General features: G+C 40.0%; 1 protein-coding gene across 1 annotated transcript in view; it reads right to left on the bottom strand.

Annotated features, from left to right (window-relative positions):
• Positions 1-21284, bottom strand: part of csmd2 (CUB and Sushi multiple domains 2) — a 367948-nt gene that overhangs the window by 65924 nt on the left and 280740 nt on the right. Inside the window, exons 25-32 of the mRNA XM_033975230.2 lie at positions 20700-20891; positions 15175-15301; positions 8231-8433; positions 7957-8148; positions 7656-7794; positions 6539-6726; positions 1430-1624; positions 613-729 (exon numbers count right to left, since the gene is read on the bottom strand). Coding sequence (XP_033831121.1) covers positions 613-729; positions 1430-1624; positions 6539-6726; positions 7656-7794; positions 7957-8148; positions 8231-8433; positions 15175-15301; positions 20700-20891 — 1353 coding nt within the window. The remainder of the gene's footprint in view (positions 1-612; positions 730-1429; positions 1625-6538; positions 6727-7655; positions 7795-7956; positions 8149-8230; positions 8434-15174; positions 15302-20699; positions 20892-21284) is intronic.

The following is a 21284-nucleotide window of genomic DNA, read 5'->3' as shown; positions in this document are numbered from 1 at the left end:
GGGTCAGTTTAATATTATGATAGGATATTTTCCTTTCAAATGGACAGATGGAGATTACATGTTTTGCTTGAGGAAAGGGTTAGGTTTGTACCCTCAATGTCCCGTGCTTAATGACGTTAGGGAATAAGTGTAACTTCAAATAGTATCAACACTTAAGTGGAGATTATGACGAACACAGATGGGCAAAATAAACAACATGAATGAGGTGTTTTTATGCCTCCTCTTACATGGATTACATCGTTTTTAAAGGGAAACTACAGTAATCTGCTCCTGAGAGTTCATACGTCTCTGTGGTTAAGTCAGAACTTTACAAAGGTTGACCAAAATAAGATAAGTAGGTGTTTTTTTTCTCTAAAATAGCATGTTGTCACAAGGATGAGACACAAGGAATTATCTGAAATGATGAAATGGACTTTAAAAACACGTCAACAAGTGTAATTTAACAGAAATAAAACACAACGCAACCACTGAATGTATATAAGATGTGCATAATGTACATCTTATTTGTGTATGGGTCAGAAAAAAAGGACTTAACAAAACTGTAAGACGTTGCAGCCATAATTCTTGCCCCATTGGTGTGCACAAAATGAACAATATCGTGCATAATCTTACCATAGTCTTTGGGTACGACCACAGAGTACAGACAGGTCCTCGCCCGGCTGTAATTCCCAGGATAACCAGGAGACAGGACCACTCCCTCCAGGCCAGAGTACTGCCCACCGCACGGAGCTGAACAAACACCGTGAGCCAGGGCGGACGTGAAGAGAAGCAGGACAAAAAGGACAGAGTCAGAACGATGGCCCATAGCCAATAAGGGACCATCCCATTTCTCCATCACTGCTATACCATTCCCTCCATTCCGTCAATCCTAAATTACTTTTCTTGTCTGATTGGGACTCGGATGGAACATGTCCCTAGTGTTTGCCACAGTGAAATTGCAATGTTTTCCAAGTGTCCTTCTGGGTTAGTGCTAGTGAGATCGGCCCCAGCAGTCTCCCCTCTGTTAGTTCCAGTAGAAAGGTAGAACGGAAGTGTTTTAATAGAGCCAGTCCAGACAGTAGTCACCAAACATACCGATGCTTTTAATTCAGTCCAAGTATAGGCACAATTTAGTCCTCATTTTGTCCTTAGTTTGTCTTAAGTCCAGTTTAAAGAAATGTATATTTAATAAAGATGTACACTGCATTATTTAGTACTCTGACCTAGCCAAAGGAAAAATGCATAAAAACATAATTGTATACAGAAACTAATATGAAATCTAGCTTGCTTTGCTAATAAAGTAACACATCTCATTAATGAGATAACAAAAACATGTATACATGAATAGCTAAGGGGTGTTTTGCTGATGCATAACCTGCATGTTTACATGAGATAAAATAAAGTTGGGATCTTGTGCTGCTAACAACAGTCTCCAGATGTCAGTGTTTACCGATGCAGATGGGCTTGGGCTTGTTCCAGCTTGGCTTCCCGTCTCCTCCCATGATGCAAGTCAAGGTGGCGTCTCCCTCCAGAGTGTAGCCGCTGTCGCACTGGTACGCCACGATGGCGCCCAGCTTGAGGTCCGTCCCTACCCGCGTGCCGTTACGCACCAGTCCTGGTTCGAAGCATGACTCCCTAGGGTTCTCTGTGAAGAGGTAACACGGTAGAAAATGAGCAACAGAAGGAAATGCGCACATCTTTTCAATAAAATGATTTTATACTAAGCTGCAGAGACAAGACAAGACAAGACTTTATATTTTCACTGCTCTATTTTAATCAAGAGAGTTTGATATGGATGTCAAAATTCTAAGTGATTTGTAATAATACTGCCTTGTTTTTGCCCTACATGGATTCAGAAAGTTTCATCTTCTGGAAGGAGCAACGAGAGAAGCTGATAGTCACAAGATATGCAGTTGCCAAGGTGACCCCTGCAGAGAGCAGCAGAGGAAAACTGAAGATTTTTCTAAAGCTTCGCCATTTTGGACATTTACATAAAATTGAGCTTCAGAACTACATTTTGTATTGCTGTAGTGCCATCTCATCTGTATTTGTTCAGTTATTTATTTGTAGAGTACTGCGTGGCCCTTGTCTATCTCCTCCTCTCCTGTGAGATCGCTCAAGGTACGTATGGAAAAGGAGACAGACAGGCTGTTGATTGAGAGTGGCACGGCTCTGGCTCAAGGTCTGCTGACTGCACAGAACAGCCTCTCCCACCACTCTGCTGCGCACTCGACTGGAGAAGACAACGCACATACGCGAGCCTTCTGCGCTCTCCCACTCTGCCATGACCTACACAAACACACTGCCACCAGCGCACACTCCGCAGCACGCCACACATCACTCAGCGCTCCACAAAGATTGACGTCTTACTTACGTCTTCGAGCATTTTGTTCTACAGCGCAAAAAGCTGATCTAAAAGGACACCTGTCAATATTGATTACTGTCTACTTCATGTAGTTTGAGTAAATACATGTGTGATTGATGAAATGTGTAGCGACTGGATTAGCTACTTAAAAAAAATAAAAAAAATAAAACAGTCGGTCAAATATTAATTGTATGCTTAGATGTAAAATTATGCAGATCTGTTGAATTATTTAAGATTCTTTTAATATACAAATATAGTCTTGTCAATTATGTGGGTAGACTGTATAAAGAAGTGAACTAAGTGAGTGTGATGTAACCCATAGTGTTCATCCCCAGTCAAATGAAGCTCATCGAAGCTAGCAGTTATAGCGGCTAATTCGGAGACAAGTTACACATTTGGAATTGAAACCACGAGTATCATAGCAACCAAAGAACCAATGTGGAGCAAGGCTGCTGAAGGTAACGCCCCTTCCCACCCGCACCGCTGGTTTAGCAACGCTGTCAATCAAACCTGTTGCTAACGCTAGCAGGAGCAACCTCGGGGAAAAAAACGCACCTGATTTGTCTGTTATTAATGTTTATATCTTGATTCACGGCCAAAACAATGAAATAAAGACTTCAGGATCATGTAGAGAAGGTCAAAACAAACATTTTAAGACCAAAATGAGCCTGACAGCAGCAGTTACGGAGAGAGGGGCGACAATTTCTCAGTGTTAAGTGAATTGGAGTCGATGGAGCCGGAAGCGCGCCCATGCTCACGTCCTATTTGGAACGTGGCGGCTAGCAGATTAGCTATGTCCATTTATATATACAGTCTATGGGGTGGTCACAAGTACATTTTGAGCAAGGATTTTTTTGGATTTCACAAGTAGAAAATGTTCTTCCAACCGCGTCAAGTACAAATATTGTCACTACTACATGGAATCCACAGTAATTGACACAATATTTTACAGACCAATAATATTTAAAACACATGGGGGCAGCTCAAATGACTATTGTTCAAATGCAGAATTGTGTTGTAATACAGTGAGTTATTTGATCTACTCAATAATAGAAATGATCAAGCTAAACATTGGGATATTTCATGGCAAAGTACAGTGTAATCAATAGGAACATACCCAACATCTGAGAGTATGAAATCATCACGATCTAAACTCTGAAAACCACCAATACCAGCAAATATACAAAAAGATGCTTATTTAATCTAATCACAAACCGCACACTCCAATAACTCATTTGTTTCGCTGTACAAATCCTGAGATTGACCAATTTCATGCACTTCCAACTTGTGAGTTTGAAGAGCCCTGAGTGAACATGCAAACTCCAGGCCAAACATGCTTTTTTTTTTTTGCCATGTTGTCTGTAACAGAGGAGGTAATTTATGTATTATTTGGTTATGGTTCATTAGTGTGGAGAATTGGAAGTGGGAAGAGGGATTTTTTTTCTCTGAGCCACACACTGAGTCCATCTGCTGTACCAGATTGGCTATACAATATTACACAGTGTATCGTGCATTGCAGTAAATATTGCTGGAAGTAAGTTAAAGGGCACTGTCTGTAAAACTGTCCTACTCCATTTAACATTTATACATAATTTAACCAGTTCCACCTGCGTAAGACGAGAAGCCAAATGATCAGAATCGGAATGACTTTTATTCAGGCCCAATCGGAAACTCTTTTAGTATAGTTCAAATTCTATGTTAAGCTCAGAGACTGTGTGTATAAATGGACATAGCTAACCTGCTAACTGCCACGCTCTGGTTAAAATTCACTTCGTAGCTCCTCTCTCCGTAACTGCTACTGTCAAACTCGTCATTTTGGTCTTAAAATGTTCTTATTAACCCGCTCTACGTGATCCTGGTGTTTTTATTTCGCTACTGTGTCCGTAACTGAAGACCTGAACATTAATAACAGACAAATCAGGCGCCTTCTTTCCTATATGGTTAGCAACAGCTTAGATTGACAACCTTCTAAACCGGCGGTGCAGGCAGGAAGGGGCGTTACTTTCAACCGCCTCGCTCTGGATTGGTTCTTTGGTTGCTACGATACGCCCAGTCAGAATTTCTAATACGCAACTCTGCTCAAATTCACTCCTATAACCGCTAGCCTCGATGAGCTTCATTTGACTGGAGCTGAACGCTGTGGGTGACGTCACACTCCAAACAGGAAGTGATCATGGGCGCGCTTCCGGCTCCATCGACTCCTGGCTCCAATTCACTTTACATTGAGAAACTGTGTCCCCTCTCTCTCATCATTTTGGTCTTAAAATGTTCTTATTAACCCGCTCTACGTGATCCTGGTGTTTTTATTTCGCTGTTGTGTCCATAACTGAAGACCTGAACATTAATAACAGACAAATCAGGTGGTTTCTTTCCCCAAAGTCGCTCCTGTAGGGTTAGCAACAGCTTAGATCGACCTGCTCCCATTCTAAACCAGCGGTGCGAGCGGGAATTGGCGATACCTTCAACCACCTCGCTCTGGATTGGTTCTTTGGTTGCTATGATACTTCCGGTCGGAGCTCCTAATATGCAACTCTACTCCAAATTCGCTCCTATGACTGCCAGCCTCGATGAGCTTCATTTGACTGGAGCTGAACGCTGTTGGGTGACGTCACACTCACTTCGTCCACTTCTTTATACAGTCTACGTTTACGCCCCAACAGAGCGACGCCCAGAGTCAAGTCAATCTAAAATCGGTTAAATGTCTAATACCTTTAAGGCTGCTAATTGAAGAGATCTAGGGATTACGAATGTCCAATTAACCTATGCTCTGTTTCATTTTATCTGCATGTGTAATTCTTATTGTAATAGACACTCCCTTTAACAGTTCACAATAGAAACTCTGTAAGATACGGTGTCTCTGATCATTCTGCAACACAAGTGAAATAGTTGGTGCCTATTGTGAGCAAATAAATTTGACTTCCTCACTAAGATGCTGCACTCAGCAGAGCCCGCTAGGAATCAGACAAGAAACACAGTGCGCTAATTTATGGAAAGCATTTTTGCAACTACAACGTCCTGATCAAAAAAGTGAGAGTGCACAATGTCAGCTTTTTTATTTGTATTATTCTTTGCTGAGTAGAGATGATGCATCACGCCAAGGCTGACCAAGGTACAGATGGGAATAATTATGATCAGAGTGGAGCGGCGTAATGTTTATACTGTAGAATGCTGTAATTTTAAACTATTTAAGGTATTTAAATGTAGCTAATTGATTTATGTAATGGTTGGATAGACTTTAAAGCAGCTCTGCCTGTGAACAAGTCTCTACATGGACCAGCACCAAAGAACATCTCCCTCATGTTACAGCCACATGAACCATCTACACTCTGAGGACTAAACCGGGACTAAACCGGGACTAAACCAGGACTAAACCGGGACTGAACCGGGACTGAACCGGGACTGAACCGGGACTGAACCGGGACTGAACCGGGACTGAACCGGGACTAAACCGGGACTAAACCAGGACTGAACAGGACTAAAATAGGACTAAACCTGAACTGAACCAGGACTAGACCGGGACTAAACCGGGACTAAACCAGGACTAAACCGGGACTAAACCGGGACTAAACCAGGACTGAACCAGGACTGAACTGGGACTAAACCGGGACTAAACCGGGACTAAACTGGGACTAAACCGGGACTAAACCAGGACTAAACCTGGACTAAACCAGGACTAAACCTGGACTAAATCGGGACTAAACCAGGACTGAACCAGGACTGAACCAGGACTAAACCAGGACTGAACATGGGAAATCAGCATTTCAGTTTTATGCCAATGACAATGTTTAAATCCTCCAAATAGTTCTGTTTATCTGTGCATATGACTGAAACATTTTTATTCTGCATTCTTCCTTTTTTTAATGTTTATTTTTACAATGATTATTTATGTTTTGATTGGTTTGTATTGCGATTTTAATGTCCTTCTCATTATGTAAAGCACCTTGAAGTACTTTGTGTCCGAACTATACTATTACTACTGCTAAATAAACTTGCCTTCCCTGTTTAGTTTGAAATATCTAAATGTAAAAATAAATAAATAAAACATAAAATGGCAGCATATAGTTCAGATAATGTCAGTAGTGTTCAGTTTTGTGTCTCTATTGAGGAGATCAGTGCCATCTTAGAATACTTAGGCTTTATTCCACTGGTTAACATCTACCTACAGTATGTTCAGACAGTAATATCAATCCCTACCTGTGTACTGCAGAACAAAACCATTGCTGCTGAGAGAGGCGTCACTGCGAAATGCCAGGAAGAGCGTGTTGGAGCTGCTCTCGATGCGCTCGGGTACGTCTGTGCCATAGAAACTACCGAGCAACGAGCTGAGGGAGTCCGGCCCGTCGTAGATGTGGAGGAAGTCATAGCTTGGTTCTAAACTAAACCTACAGACAAGAATAAACATAAGACAACATTAGGGTTATGGTTAGCACAATATTATTTACAGTTATATACTAGGGCGTTTACATTTGGCTCCGATATAAAAAAGTTTAAACAGTGGTGATCTACAACTTTTGAGAAACTGTAGCTCCGAAAACAGCTCAAATATGAAAAATGTGAGGCCTAAATTGAACAGATTTTTTTTATTATTACATTATTATACCTTATGTCAAAACCTCATCTTGTCTCGCTCTCGTAGACCCAATCTTGTGTCTTGTCTTATGGAAATTGTATCTTGTCCCACTCGGTGATGGCCCCCACTGTCCCGTTAAGGGATGGGCCAGCTACTCAGTGGTACCTGGATGCTGGCTTTATGTAAATGTGTCAGACACTAATGTTTCTGTCCCCTCTTCTCTCCCTAGGACGATGATTGGTAACCCGCGGTGCCCCCACTACGCACCTTTTGCACCTTTGCACATTTTGTTGCTGTAAAATGTTAATCGATGACTAGTATGTAGAAAAAACTATGTGTTTCGTTAACTCTTTGTGTCGGTCTCTACATTTGTTGCGACTCTTGAGCCATTGGTCGTAACGCACCTCTACTGCGTACACAAAACAGTACTTTCTGACTACTCCAGCCCTAACTAGCTTTACGTTTAACAGAAAGAAAGATCATGAGCCTGAGAAACCATGAGACACACATGTAAACAATGGCCTTTTCCACTCTACTGTGTCGGCATCTATTGAAAAGTGGCGCTGAGGATTACTATAAATAGTGCTCTATTTCTCCTCCGTGACACACAGGCTGAGTGAGCACTAAGCACTGTGTCCTCTCTCTTCTTTTTCATTCCACTCTATTTACTTGTGCACAAAGCAACCACAATAAGGTGTTTACAGTCTCAGATATATAATACAAAAGTGTGTACAATCTTACTGGTTGAAGCTGAGGGAGATGACGTAGTCCTGCTGTACAGTGACTTTCCAGTCGCACTCTCTTCCGTGCGGATAAGGTTCGGGATAGTCCGGAGACAGGATGAGGCCACTGGGGCTGGTCAGGTTTCCCCCACAAGGAGCTAAAGGAAAAAAAATCAAGCATAGTTTTGGTTTTATCTGTATGGATCTAGTTGAAGACTTAAATGAACAATTCAAACCTAAATACTCTTTACAATTGTACTCAGAATGTTACCAATTAGCAGGAAGTTTAAAGCCACAAATTTCCAGGTTTGTGCTTTTACCTGAGCATGTGGGAGGGTCCGGTTGCCAGAAGTATCGCCCATTGATCTCAGTGCAGGTTATCTTGTTAGCCCCCTGCAGGATATAACCAGGATCACACTGAAAGACAACATGGTCGCCTGGTTCCCTGCTGTCTCCTCCTCGGGTACCATTCGCGGGCATGCCTGGGTCGTTGCATGAGGTCGCCGTGGAAACTGGAGGAGCAATAGAACTTCCAGTTAGATAAAAATAAGCCTCGTCGTTTTTGATGTGACAGAAGTATACTTGAGGACGCACTTGAAAACTGCAGAGCAAAGCCCTGTTTGCTGGTGAAGAAGTCGGTGGTGAACTGCAGGCTGACAGTGTTAAATGTGCTGTGTGCATCCGGAGGCAGGACTGAGCCACTCAACTCCCTCAGCAGGACTCCTCCATCCTGGGGCCCATCCCAGATCCTGAGCACGTCGTGGATCTCCTCCGTGTGGAAGACCAGAAAGTGAAGACTAGAGAGAAATAAAAGCTTTGGTAAATTCCAGTACCAAGGTCAATACTTCAAGCCAAGGTAGAAATTATAATTCATAAAACTCTATTGATTCTGCTGTAATTGCAAAATCAAATGTGGGCAACTGCAGGTGATTAAAAGCCATTCAACGTTCTGAACACACCAGTCAAATTATTATCAGTCTTATTTTATAATCTCACAGCAGTTTGCAGTTTACAAGACCTTGGCCAAGACACGGGTCCTCGTGGGTGTACTGCTGAGGCTTTCACATAGTTATGTTTTAATATTCTAGACGTTTTATCCACAAAACTCCATTTTCACAAGTAAACATTAAATTAAAATAGTTGATTGTTGGGTTGGATGGGTGGATACTTGGGTTTATACCTTAAAGTCATGAGAATGGACTGAAACAAAGACTTTTTCTATCCAAAAATGTACAGTGGAGCACTTCCTGTATTACCACATGACATCACAAGGTGGAACAGAGTGTTTTCAGTTTGAGAGAAGAACTCAGCCTAAATACGCAGGGTTTGTGTACCCCAGCAACAAGGCACAGGAAGGAAAAAACTTTGTTATCTAAGGGTAAGTGCAAAGAATAAAGGAAGAGAGAGCTTTCTTCCAAAGTGTCACACTCTGCTGGGGATGTTCCTTAATGTCAATCAAACAAATACTCACTGCCTGCCACCACATTTAATGATTTCAGTCTAGACATCACAAAGATGACACTGTCAAAATATCTTCTTTTCACTTTCACGCAGACAGCTGTCAGCCAGCTGGAGGCCCGCTAGTGTTAGATTGCACTGTGGCTTAGCATGTGTGCCTGTGCGAGATAATCACAACTTTATGTACGCACAATGCAAAAAAAAAAAAAAAGTAAAAGGTTGAAAAAAATAAGGTTGGTCCATTTTTTCCTCTCACACTGATCAATCTCAATTTTCAATTCAATTTTGTGGTTTCTTATGAAAACCAGATCGATACGACTTTTAATATAAATTTTTATGAACAAAGACAGGACAGACTTTTTAATAAACCTCTAGTGCAATCTAACACAAAAAACAGTCAAACGGATTCCGCTGAAGTCCAAACTCTGCTCCAAACCACATACTGACAGAACACTGGCTCTGGACCTCTCCTTTCCATTAAATCGACCCGGGACTATCACTGAGGTCCAGAAATGACCCACTCGCAATCTTGATTCAAGTTTGATTAATCCCACAGCTGTAAAAAAGTTTAAATTGGCGGTTTGAATCCCGCTCTCGACCTAAACATCACTGGTTGAGAGGACAGATCCACTGACGCACAGGTTGGCGGTGCGATTCCAGCTCCCATAGTGTCTGAACGTGTGTGTGAATGTGTGAGTGTTTCCCTCGTTTATCGCTGGAGTTACGTTTATAAGTCTTTTATTTGGCCATTACATTCTAAATCAAACAGTATTCAACTTATATTTATTTTATTTGTCTTCATTTATACAGGAGGACCCAATGAAAGCACTTAGGCTCTCTTTTTCATGGCCGCCCTGTTTAAAATGCAACACAAACCGAACAAACAATCAAAAACAAAATAAGTCCATAGAAAACATCAAAAACAAGTGCAGGTGTGTGTATAAATCAGATTATTAAATTGCAATTGTGTCACCAACGTGTCCAGTTTTGCTTTTCCTTGGAGTGTATCAGGTTGTACATAACATTTCTATCACGATCGAACGGGTTTAGGCTGGAGTAAAATTGACTTATAATGTCTAACTCTATTTAATAATAAGAATTACAAGAAAAGCAGCATCAGTTCTACAACAAATGACTCAATATTTAAACAAAAGAAAAACTACAAACCACAGCAGTTCACTTGAATCATTCCTGAGTCCACAAACGGACCTGGAGTGATGTTTTATACTGTACCTCTTTTTAAATGTTTCTATTGCGTAGGAGCTTTTTACTTTATCACACACTAACCCCTCGAACAGAAACACAATGACGTTTTTTACTGGTTCTAGTCGTACTTTTTTTGAATATACCTGTTTGTCTGAGATGATATTGACTCTCTCTGTTCGAATAACATCTGTAAACAAGATTATCTGCCTTATACGTCAATACGGCTGTGCTCAAATCAACAAGATCAGACAATTTTACCAGTTTTAGTTCTAAAAATAACCCGTAATAAGCGAAATCCGCGAAGTATCAGCTTTATTTTTTACGTTTATTCTCTATGTTTTTGTCTGTAAAACCCCTCACCACACACTTTATACACTTTTCTCACACAGGCATTAACATTTTCTCACATTTCTCTCTTGTTTAAACACTCTCAAAGTTCAAACCTTTGTCGATTTAAAAAAGTAAGTACAGTTTTATAGAGTTAAACCAAACATCAAGACCTGAAAACGCAAAAAAAATCTGCAAAACAGCGATGAACCACGTTATAGAGAGGAACAACTGTATAAAAATGTGATTGTTTACCGTCTAAGTTTGCAATTTGAGCTCGCAGTTACATAGAAATCCACAATATCCGTTACCTCGATCTAAGAAACAGCATTATAAACCTTATTCTACTGCACATTATTCGATTGCGCTTATTGTTATGTAGTAATGACAATATTTGATGTGCTGTTGCTATTCTCTTCACACCTACGTTGTCCTTGAGCCGCTGATGACGCCGAAAGGAGACGTGCGCGCCGACGATGTGTTGAGTTTAGCAACAAGTCCCCACTGTTTCTGCATAATTGGTGTCAGACTCGGATGCCTATATCGTGTGATGCATGAGCTGTGCAGCCAGGGGGTACTAAACAATGTGCTGCTTGTGTGAATACTGTACATAACCTACTTGGCAAGTCCTGTCACTGCGCCTGTGAGGGAAACGCACACGGAGAACGCTAACAGATGTAGACAGGCGCACTGCGGTTATGTATACTGTTAGCGAAGGTTAGAGAGGTGCTAGAAAGTCATAAATACTGCATGGGTGTTTGCTTGAAGTACAAACGTAACAAACTATAGTGTTGTTTGTACAGCACCAGGCCTGTCGTTATAATCACTACATCAACTTATCATTGAGTATATGAAAACTGAAACCATTTTTTTTGGTAAATATTGATTGTGCATGTTTTTCTTCGCGCTACAAGGGAAATATTTGGTTATTTTTTGGATGTATGATAAGATTTAAGCCGTAAAAAGTTGAATTAATAACTTCTGTGACTCATTACAGATGCAAACGAACGACTAAAGTGTTTCATTCTGCTGTTTATTTAGTGCAGTGCATGATGTTTTGGTAAACAGAGACACGCACATCTGATAAAAAGTTCCGACTGACAAAACAGCAGGAAAAAAAAATAAAATAAAAAATAAAAAACACATCCGCACTGCAGTTCTTTGGAGCTTATAATTTTTTGTATTATTTTATTATTTTACTATTATACTATTTTATTATTTTATTATTTTATGGTGGGGCTATTAAAAAAAAACAAAAAAGAGAACTCCAAAGAACTGCAGTGCAAAAGTCTTCTTATTTTTCTGCGTTTTTTTCTGCTCATGATGCTTTAACAATATTGCAGATTTAGAATAGTTTTTGTGGTTTAAATTTGCTCTTGCGTTTTTGTGTCAGTGGCATAAATGAGTTTCAATATTATCGTTTATCGTCTGTATTACTTCAGCGATACATCAAACTTCAAACTGTGCTATCGTGACAGGGTTACAAAGCAGCACGCGTAGGAAAGTGCTAAAATATTGAAAGTTTGGGGACACAGTACTGTATTGTGGGCTGCTGTTTCGATATATCGTCACGGGTGCAGCACTATCACTTTGTTGGTTGAGTAAAAATTCATATATTTCATAATAGGTTCGTGAAGATGTAGTTTAAATAAAGAAATTATGTTGTTTAAGGTCCTATATTACACAAAATTGACTCTTTGTGAGCTGTTAGTCATGTTATAATTCTGTTACCACATTAAAACAGACCTGGAGTTGTGTTTTGTTTCATTCACACATGTTTGAGTAACACTTTATTATTAGTCTGTCTACATCTCCAAAGCTCAAAATGCTCTGTTCCACCTTGTGATGTCATGAAGTGGTAGTTTTCAAGTTAACAGCAACTTTTTACCTTGCGTTCAGTAGAGATTGACATTTTCCAAAGCTGAAATCATCCAAATGATTCTAGAAATGAAGGTGTGTGGAGCTTAAAAACACAGCGGAGCACTTCCTGTATCACCACATGATGACATCACGACGTGGAACAGAGTGTTTTCAGTTTGAGAGAAGGAAGAACCCAGCTTAAATATGCAGGATTTGTGTGTTAAACATGTGCGAATAAAACAAAACGCCACTCCAGGTCTGTTTGCGACAAGGAAACATTACAAAACAGCTCAGAAAACAGCGTAATACGGGCCCTTTAAAAAGTATTCGCTTGAAGACAAAACCATTATTTACTAAATGTTTTTCAGTGTCGCTCTTAAAACATTAGTAAGTCGTGAAAATTTGCTTACAGCTTGTGTTTATAATAACCCTATTTTCTAAAGAACATCAAATCCTCCAGTAAAGTATTCCCCTCGTGAAGCGGGGAGACGCAGTGGAAGAGAGGATGCACGTCTTAGTTCTCCAGTTCTGCCTTAACTATTTTGTATTCATACGAGAGAAATGGCGGAATAGGGAGCGCTGGATTCGCCTCCATGCATACAAAACAGAGGAGCTCCAATCACTAGTCCTGTGGGGAGTCTTCACAATAGCTGGTCTGCATCAAGATGATAAATAAGTAAAGGAAGGGAAGGCTAGAGCTGAATGTATGAATGCACGGTATGAATGTGTGCATATCTGAGAAGGCTTGAGGCCCCCTGGAGAGGCGTGGATTGGATAGGCTACTCCAAATCTACTGCAACAACTACCCCCGCAACTACTACTGTTCAAAATAATAACAGTAGAAGGAGGCGGTCCCTTGCACCTCATGTTCTTCTAACAAAATTTGGCTGGAGCAAATTACAGATCAACCCCCAAACATAGCTTCAGCAGTGTAGCGTTTTACCGTCTCATTTCATGTAAGCCCAAAACAGAAAATCATACGATCATCGGGAACATGCTAGTTAGACGCCTGCTGTCGCTTGGCTCCGCTCCCCGTTTCACACGAGCACAGTAGGGTTTGATAACTGTGCCAGCTCCAACCGCACTACTTGATATACGCGGAGTCCCTGGACTACCGCATAGCAAATTCGTCTCAATAATGAACTGCGTGGGTAGGATCAAAGGCAGGGATGTGGAACATACCTTGCAAAGGAATTTGAGTGGAGCCCGAGGAGGTGAAGGCGCTAATGAATGTAAACTAACAGTGGTGAGTGCCCTGTGGAACTCAGATGTGCCTGTGCGGAGAAGGTATCCGCACGGAAATATGGAAATCAAGGATACAAAAAAAAAAAGTTTAATTTAACTTTTCAGCGGTTGGTTCACTTGTTTCAGCTGACCTATTAAAGAGGTGCAAGGCAGATAAGAATTACTGAAAAGAAGGAATGGGATGGTAATGAAATTTTGTGTCAGAGTTATGACCTTTATTTAACCTGGACAGTCCCACTGAGATTAAGAATCTCTTTTTTATAATATTATTACAAAACATTGTAAAAACGTTATAAAAACATAAAAAATACATGAATAATGTCTCATTATGAATAAGTTCTGCTTTAAAACAACAATAGAATTGTCCTTTGTTATAAGAGAAAACATAAGTATTTTTTCTGCACAATCTAGTCGTATAATGACTCTTTTCTTTGTTGGCGATCATCACCTGCTGTGCTTGTGTCGCTCTATAGTTATAATCTATGGCACACGTGGATCACAATGTTACATAATTTGTACATTTTAAAACGCAATATTGATCTAAAAGGACTTGATAAACATTAGAAAACTGAGGTGCCCAATAGGAGCTGACAACACCACAGCAGTGTAGCTGTCGGCTCGTCTGATGGACAGATGCACAGCGACAGTTTGTTTTTTTCCATTTGTACCAAAATGACTATGTGACACTGCTGAATCCTGCCAAAACAGAGTGTGTTCATCTGTGCATCACATTGGCGTAGACCGGTGCCGGTGAAACCGGGGATTGATCTGCTATGGCTTCTTGAAAATACGCAATTCAAGCTCGAACAACACGAATCACTCCAGAAACAACTTCAAGAAGAGAATTGAGAAGTGGAAATTACTACAACAGGGTTAAAAGCTCTTCTGGAAAAGTCTATTACTGCTGTCTATTTTACAGAATTTAACAGATTTAACAAAATGCACCACAAAAGATTATTGTCTTTCTTTTTTTTTATCTCAATTAGCAACATTGTTCATTGTTCCATCCCACTCAAAAGCACTGCATAATACAAATGACAGCTACTAATATGTTTAATACAGATGTTGCTTCTACTACTAACCATCTCCTCGTCTCCTCGTCTCCTCTCTCCTTCTCTCCAGTAAACAGTGTCTACAATACTACATACAATATAATCCTGACACTATAATGCTCCTTTATTCACCATATAAAACTCCAAAGAATGAACAGCACTAGATTCTGTTTAGGTGTTAAAAAATAGCAGACATTTTGCGCAGCCAGTACAAGCTATAGGCCAGACAGGCTCACGGCGGATTGATTACACCACAAAATACTGCTACAAAAAGAGACTCTATATTGGAAGTATATTGAGAAGTAGGAGATTGAAGAAACCCAGAAAAGTACAATGTAATCACAAAACTTCACAGCACTGAGAGTGGACTTAAAGGAGTGTTGGGCAAACCTAATAGTGCTTCCCGGAGCAGCCTCGATGGTCCAAATACAGTGGAGGTTGTGCTCATAGGGCGCTGGGTATCCCGGGGACAGAATCCGGCCAAACGGTTCCTCCTTGATTGTTCCACCGCACTCGGCTGCAAAAGACAGAGTTAAAAAGGTTACAAAATGAATAATAACTAACAATAATGTGAAAAATCTGCTAAATGAATTGGGTTAAGATTGTAAATGTTTGTTATGATGTTGTTTCCTCGTCACAAACGGACCTGGACTTGTGTTTTTCTGTTTCATTCACACATGTTTAACGCACAAACCCTGCACATTTAGGCTAAGTTCGTCTCTCAAACTGAAAAACGCTCACACTGTTCCACCTTGTGATGTCATCATGTGGTGATACAGGAAGTGCTCCACCGTGTTTTTACTAGAATCATTTGGATGATTTCAGCTCTGGAGTTAACAATCTGCATTAAACAAAAGGTGAAATGTAGCTGGTAACTTGAAAACTACCACTTCATGACATCAAAAGGTGGAACAGAGCATTTTGAGCTTTGGAGATGTAGACAGACATGATAAAGTGTTAATGAAACAAAACACAACTTCAGGTCTGTTTTTTGAGGACGACTGCATTATAACATGACTTAAATCTTAAAAGAGACAGTTTTACATAATGCAGGACCTTTAAAAATCAAAATCTATTCAATATGTTGCATTTATAGAGCTTAGAATTGGGTCGTCAGTTGAAATAAAGTTGAAATAACGGAGATTTCGGGATGTGTAGTACTAAAATACATTCAAAAGTCTTAAGATAAATGCATTTAGCAGAAGGGACACATCTGATTATTGACTCTACAACTTATAAATGGTGTTTTTGTCAATACATTTCACTTAACATTTGGCACATCTGGTAAGTTTTTGATGTTCGATCCCGAGCTTTATATCGTGATTTTGTTAGAAATCCATGTGCGAGTGAAACAGGAATCACAAAAACCAGGAAAACCAGGTGGCAATTCCACACGTGCGACTGCTTAGTTGAACCAAGTCACATTTTCTCAGATGACAATAATCTCTTAAAACCAATTTAATATTTTGTTTTCACTATTGTGGAGCAATCCCATTTGACAAGTGGAGGTTGAAATTGTTGTTTGCTTGGCAGCCACTGAGAAGGAAATTGGTTCCTTCACACGGGAGTAAGCAGTAATCAAAGGAATGGTCATTATTGGGCTGTAAAAACCACCAGAAAGAAAACAGATTTAAGTCAGGTTAGTTACCGTCGAAAAAACCATGTTGGAAATATTTTGACAGTCGTTGATTTGAAAGTGACTGAGCAGTCCTTTGTTGAAATGTAGTGTGGAGCATCGAGAAGTGAAAACAGAATACGTCGTACTGACACTGTAAAGTACGACCCCCACACGTCATCTTTTTGAAACGTAAAGAACTGTTATTATTTTGATTGTCCGCAGCTGCTCTACCAGATATGGCTAAAATGTTCAATTGTATGTACCGTATTTTCTGGATTATAAGTCAAAAAATGCATAATAATGAAGAAAAAAAACACGGTGCTGAGGTTGTCAGTGTGACCGTAACCAAGATGTGAAATTATTTACTCAGATGCGACTTATATTCCACTATGAAAAGAAAAAAAGTGCGACCTATAGTCTGGAAAATAAAATATTCATAAGGTGGAGACTTTAATATAAGCCCGTTTAGGTTTTTTGCCTTTTCCATCACCTACTTTTTCTATACAGTGTCCTTTTTATAGTTATGTTATGAGTGCTAGAAAAAAACCCTTAAATAAATAAATGATTGAATGAATAAATTAATAAATAAATGAATGAATAAATGAATAAATAAAATAAAATAAAATAAAATAATAAATAAATAAATAAAAATAACTAACTAAATAAATAAATAAATAAAAAAAATGTATATAAACATTTCTTTGAGGCCAGGGTGATAAGAAATTTAAGTCACTAAAACCAACTCTGTTCTGGAGCTGCCTGTTGGTGACACAAAAGTCACATCTACTCGATTACACCAGCCGAATCTTTAAATATTTTTACATTTTTGGCTGAAAACTAATTTGTTTGCAGTGGCTTTTAACACAAGCTGAGCAGGAACGCTTGTATCGTCTTGTTCTATCGTATTCTTGCATGTTTTGTTTTGTAAGATTGCACTTTATATCGCCTTTGTGCAGCACTTTCGGGAGCTGGGGTTGGATTTAAATGTGTTTTATGAATACATTTGACTTGACCGGTCTAAGCCCCTGATAGTGCTATGGTCAGTGACAATAACAGTACGCTCAGGGCATAAACATTATAAACAGTTTTAGAGCCAGTCAAGCTGTTATTCAGTGGTCCAGACCTCCCTCTGTCTCTCCTCGGCCTTTAGTCCAGCAGGAATGTCCCGGCCAACTCTCGACTTCTGCTCAGTCCTGGTTTGGGACACGCACACTAGGTTCATATTTTTCCTTCCTGTTTCCGTCCGTGACTTTTAGAATGATAAAAACTTATGTGGAAAGGTCTTTAAATGCTGCGTATAACAAGAAGCTAAAACCAGAGGATAGGATTGAACAGGCTCGTCTTCAACAGTGAGTCATCGTTTTAATGGGGTCAACCCTCGCTGAGTCAGAGGTGTTCAGAGTCAGTGGAGAAGTCAAACTCACGCCGTTTCATAACAAAAGGTAACTTAATATTTTGGACCGCTTTTGTAACTTTAACTTTTATATTCCCATTCATTAAATTACACCTTTATTTATACTATTTTAATGTCTTGGGGTTTTTTTTAGCTGGTGTTTTAGCTCGTGCAGTGAGCGTTACATTGGAGAAACTAAACAGCAAGAGCAGCTCAGGACACCAATCTGCTGTTCATCTCCATCTCAAAGACACTAACCACTCCTTTGAACATAGTGAGGTACAGATTTTAGCTGAAGAAAAGAAATGGTTTGAGAGATGAGTTAAAGAAGCAGTTTTTGTTAGGAAAAACAATCCTTCCCTGAACAGAAATATCGGGTTTAGACATCATCCGTCTCCTATTTATAACTCCATCCTCAGACCCAAATCAAGACAAGAAAACAATCGTGCTAGCCAGTATGCTAATAGGAGTGAGAGCAGCCATTAGGGGCCTGAATGATTATGCTAAGTATGATTCAGGCACAGTTCACACTTAATGGAGTTCATTAGACCTAGTTAACAAACAGAAACCGTAAACAAACAGGTGTGTTAGTTTCAGTGTAGTTAGCTCCTCCCTTCAGACAAATATAAGGCAGGGTCCAGCAGTAATCTGACCCGAACTGAAGAAGCGGCCAAACGTCTTCACTCCTACAACTTTTTGTCCAGTTGTTTTTTGTTACTTTAACTTTTACAATCCTGTTCAATCAATTTCCCAAACCACAACTTTATTTATACCATTTTAACATCTTACTTTTTGTTGCTTCCCAAATCCTGGCAGATCTGGGGGATTGTAACACTTGGGATTATATTTTTTTTAGCATAAAGTTGAACTCTTCCTTGTTCTGCTTACCTACCACCTCTGCGTCTTACTCTATACTCTTAAAACAAAAAAGCACATCCAGCATTATGAACACAAGCGGTCCCATTCAGAGCAGATCATCTACAAACAGAGGGCGATGTGTGGGATTAACATGTCTGCGGTTTTACACTGTGCCGAATGCTGTTTAGACTCAGGCTTAAAATTACCTGTCAGCTCAGGATGAAAAGCGAGAAATGCAATATTATTCTAATCACCTCCGCCAGTGTCAAAAACAGCAGTCTGTCACTTTTCTTTACCTTAGCTCACCTCCCTGAGCGTTTGGGGCCACGAAGAAACTGTCAAGGTGTCACCAAAGAAAAGCTCCCAAATATTACACTGGAATTGTTACAATGACAGGGCCACAGTGACACATGCACCGGCCACAGAGTCCCTGAATAATTATGAGCTGGAAATATGTGCAGTGTTTTAGCATCGTTAGCTTTTTAAATGAATGTAACTAAAAGGGCCCGTATTACGCTATTTCTATGTTATAATGTTGTTTCCTCATCACAAACAGACCTGGAGTTGTGTTTTGTTTCATCCACACATGTTTAACGCACAAACCCTGCACTCTGTTCCACCTTGTGATGTCATGAGGTAATACAGGAAGTGCTTCATTGTGTTTTTAAACTCTACACACCTTCACTAGAATCATTTGGATGATTTCAGCCCTGGAATTGCCAATCGACTACTGAACTAAAGGTAAAAGGAGCTGTTAAACTTGAGAACTACCACTACGCGACATCGCAAAGAGGAACAGAGCATTTTGAGGTTTGGAGAACTATACTGTAACTGTGAAAGAAGCGATTCCAGACCAGGTAGAGAGTTGAAAGAAGCGTATCTGATATCAGAGGAGTGTAGGTACAAACAGCAGGAACACGTGTTACATTACAAAGGAGCCTCTACTATTTATACTCAGAGAAAAGTACGATCTATAGAAGCCTGGTCCTGTTTACATTCTGTCCATACAAGGTCATAAATGGATATACCGTTAGCTGTTTACATGAAGATAGAATACATAACTAAAAAGATGCTTGAAGTCACTGAAAAGACGTATTACAAGGCCTCAACGTAAAGAAGAAGAGCTGTGTCGTGTAACCAAAGCAGCAAGCTCCGGGGTAAACAGCTTAAAACAAGTTTGTGTCGCATTTTTACTGAGAAACAAGTTCAATGTTTAAGACACACAGTAATCAACACAAGGTTTAAGAGTAAAGTAATGACACAAAACATTACTCTTTCATAGACTAACAATAAAGTGTTACTCAGACATGTGTGAATGAAACAAAACACAACTCCAGGTCTGTTTTTGAGGAGGGAACAACATTATAACACGACTTAAACCTCACAAGAGTCAATTTTGCGTAATATAGGACCTTTAAATAATGATGCATTGTGTTGATTTTCTTAGCAATGCCAATAAAGTCCTGGCTCTTGAACTCCAGAGCGCAGATGTTGTGGGTTAAATGAGCTACAACGTTCTAATATTTTCTGGAATAATAATGCTATAATATACTATGTAACCTTTGTGGTGCATGCTCTGCCATCTGCTTCTCTTCATTCACAAGTTTATTGCTTTGTCTGGAATGTTCCACACTCATTTAGCTCCATGGAAAGAAGCAGGTGATGGCACTAGGTCAGGTCTGTGGAAAGGCAGCCCCCGCTTACAGTAAGGATGCATGTTTTTTCAAGGGTTTTACTTTGCGCAGTACAAATGAATCGATGTGGAATACTGTAGACAGGTTCAGTGCAAAACTTTGGGACATTCCAGGCGAAGGAAGAACATCTCCACAGAGACAAGCAGATGGTGACACAAATTGTGGAACACTTTGAATTGTCATACGGGAACACTATCGCAAATTGTTCAATCTTCAAGTAATCAAATTTAACTATGCAATTAGTTTTAAATATCTACCTTTAAATCAATTCCATGTTACCCTGATGGTTATATTTTACATGTAGACCCATTTAATTTTTGTACACAAACAGCATTTTTGGCTTGAGACTCACCAACACAGAGAGGAAGGGGGCTGTCCCAGGCTCTGCGCTCCCCCCTCAGGCAGGTCAGCACTTCAGGGCCTTTCAGAGTGTAGCCGGGGTCACAGCTGTACGACACGGTGCTCCCTGCAAAATGACCTTTGTCCTCACGCTTGTAGCCGAACTGCGGGACACCTGGATCCTCGCACTTCACCAGCTCAAAACCTACGAGAAGATAAAGTATTTTTTTATTATGTCAAGTACCGTATTTTCCCGGACTATAGGTCACACTTTTTTTCAGTTTGGCCAGGGGTACGACTTATATATATGTATTTTTCTTCATTATTATGCATTTTTTGGCCGGTGTGACTTATACTCCGGAAAATACGTTTGTTAATTGTTGTAGAATATGTTAAAGCAGACTTATTGTGCTTTGTGTCGCTATATAGTTATAATCTACAACACCCGTGGATCATTAAAGCCTTGTTTCCATAGAGCCAGTAGGGGGCGTTATGGTGCGGACCCTTAGTGTTTCCACTGCATAAAGCGCCCATTTTTAGTTTTCCAAAGCGGACCACTGGAGGTATTATTTTCCAAAGCGGTTCGAAACGCTTGGGA

Source organism: Periophthalmus magnuspinnatus, chromosome 11 (assembly GCF_009829125.3).
Source record: "Periophthalmus magnuspinnatus isolate fPerMag1 chromosome 11, fPerMag1.2.pri, whole genome shotgun sequence".
NCBI lineage: Eukaryota > Metazoa > Chordata > Actinopteri > Gobiiformes > Gobiidae > Periophthalmus > Periophthalmus magnuspinnatus.
Note: the sequence above shows the minus strand (reverse complement) of the source record. Positions and strands in the feature narration are given on the sequence as shown.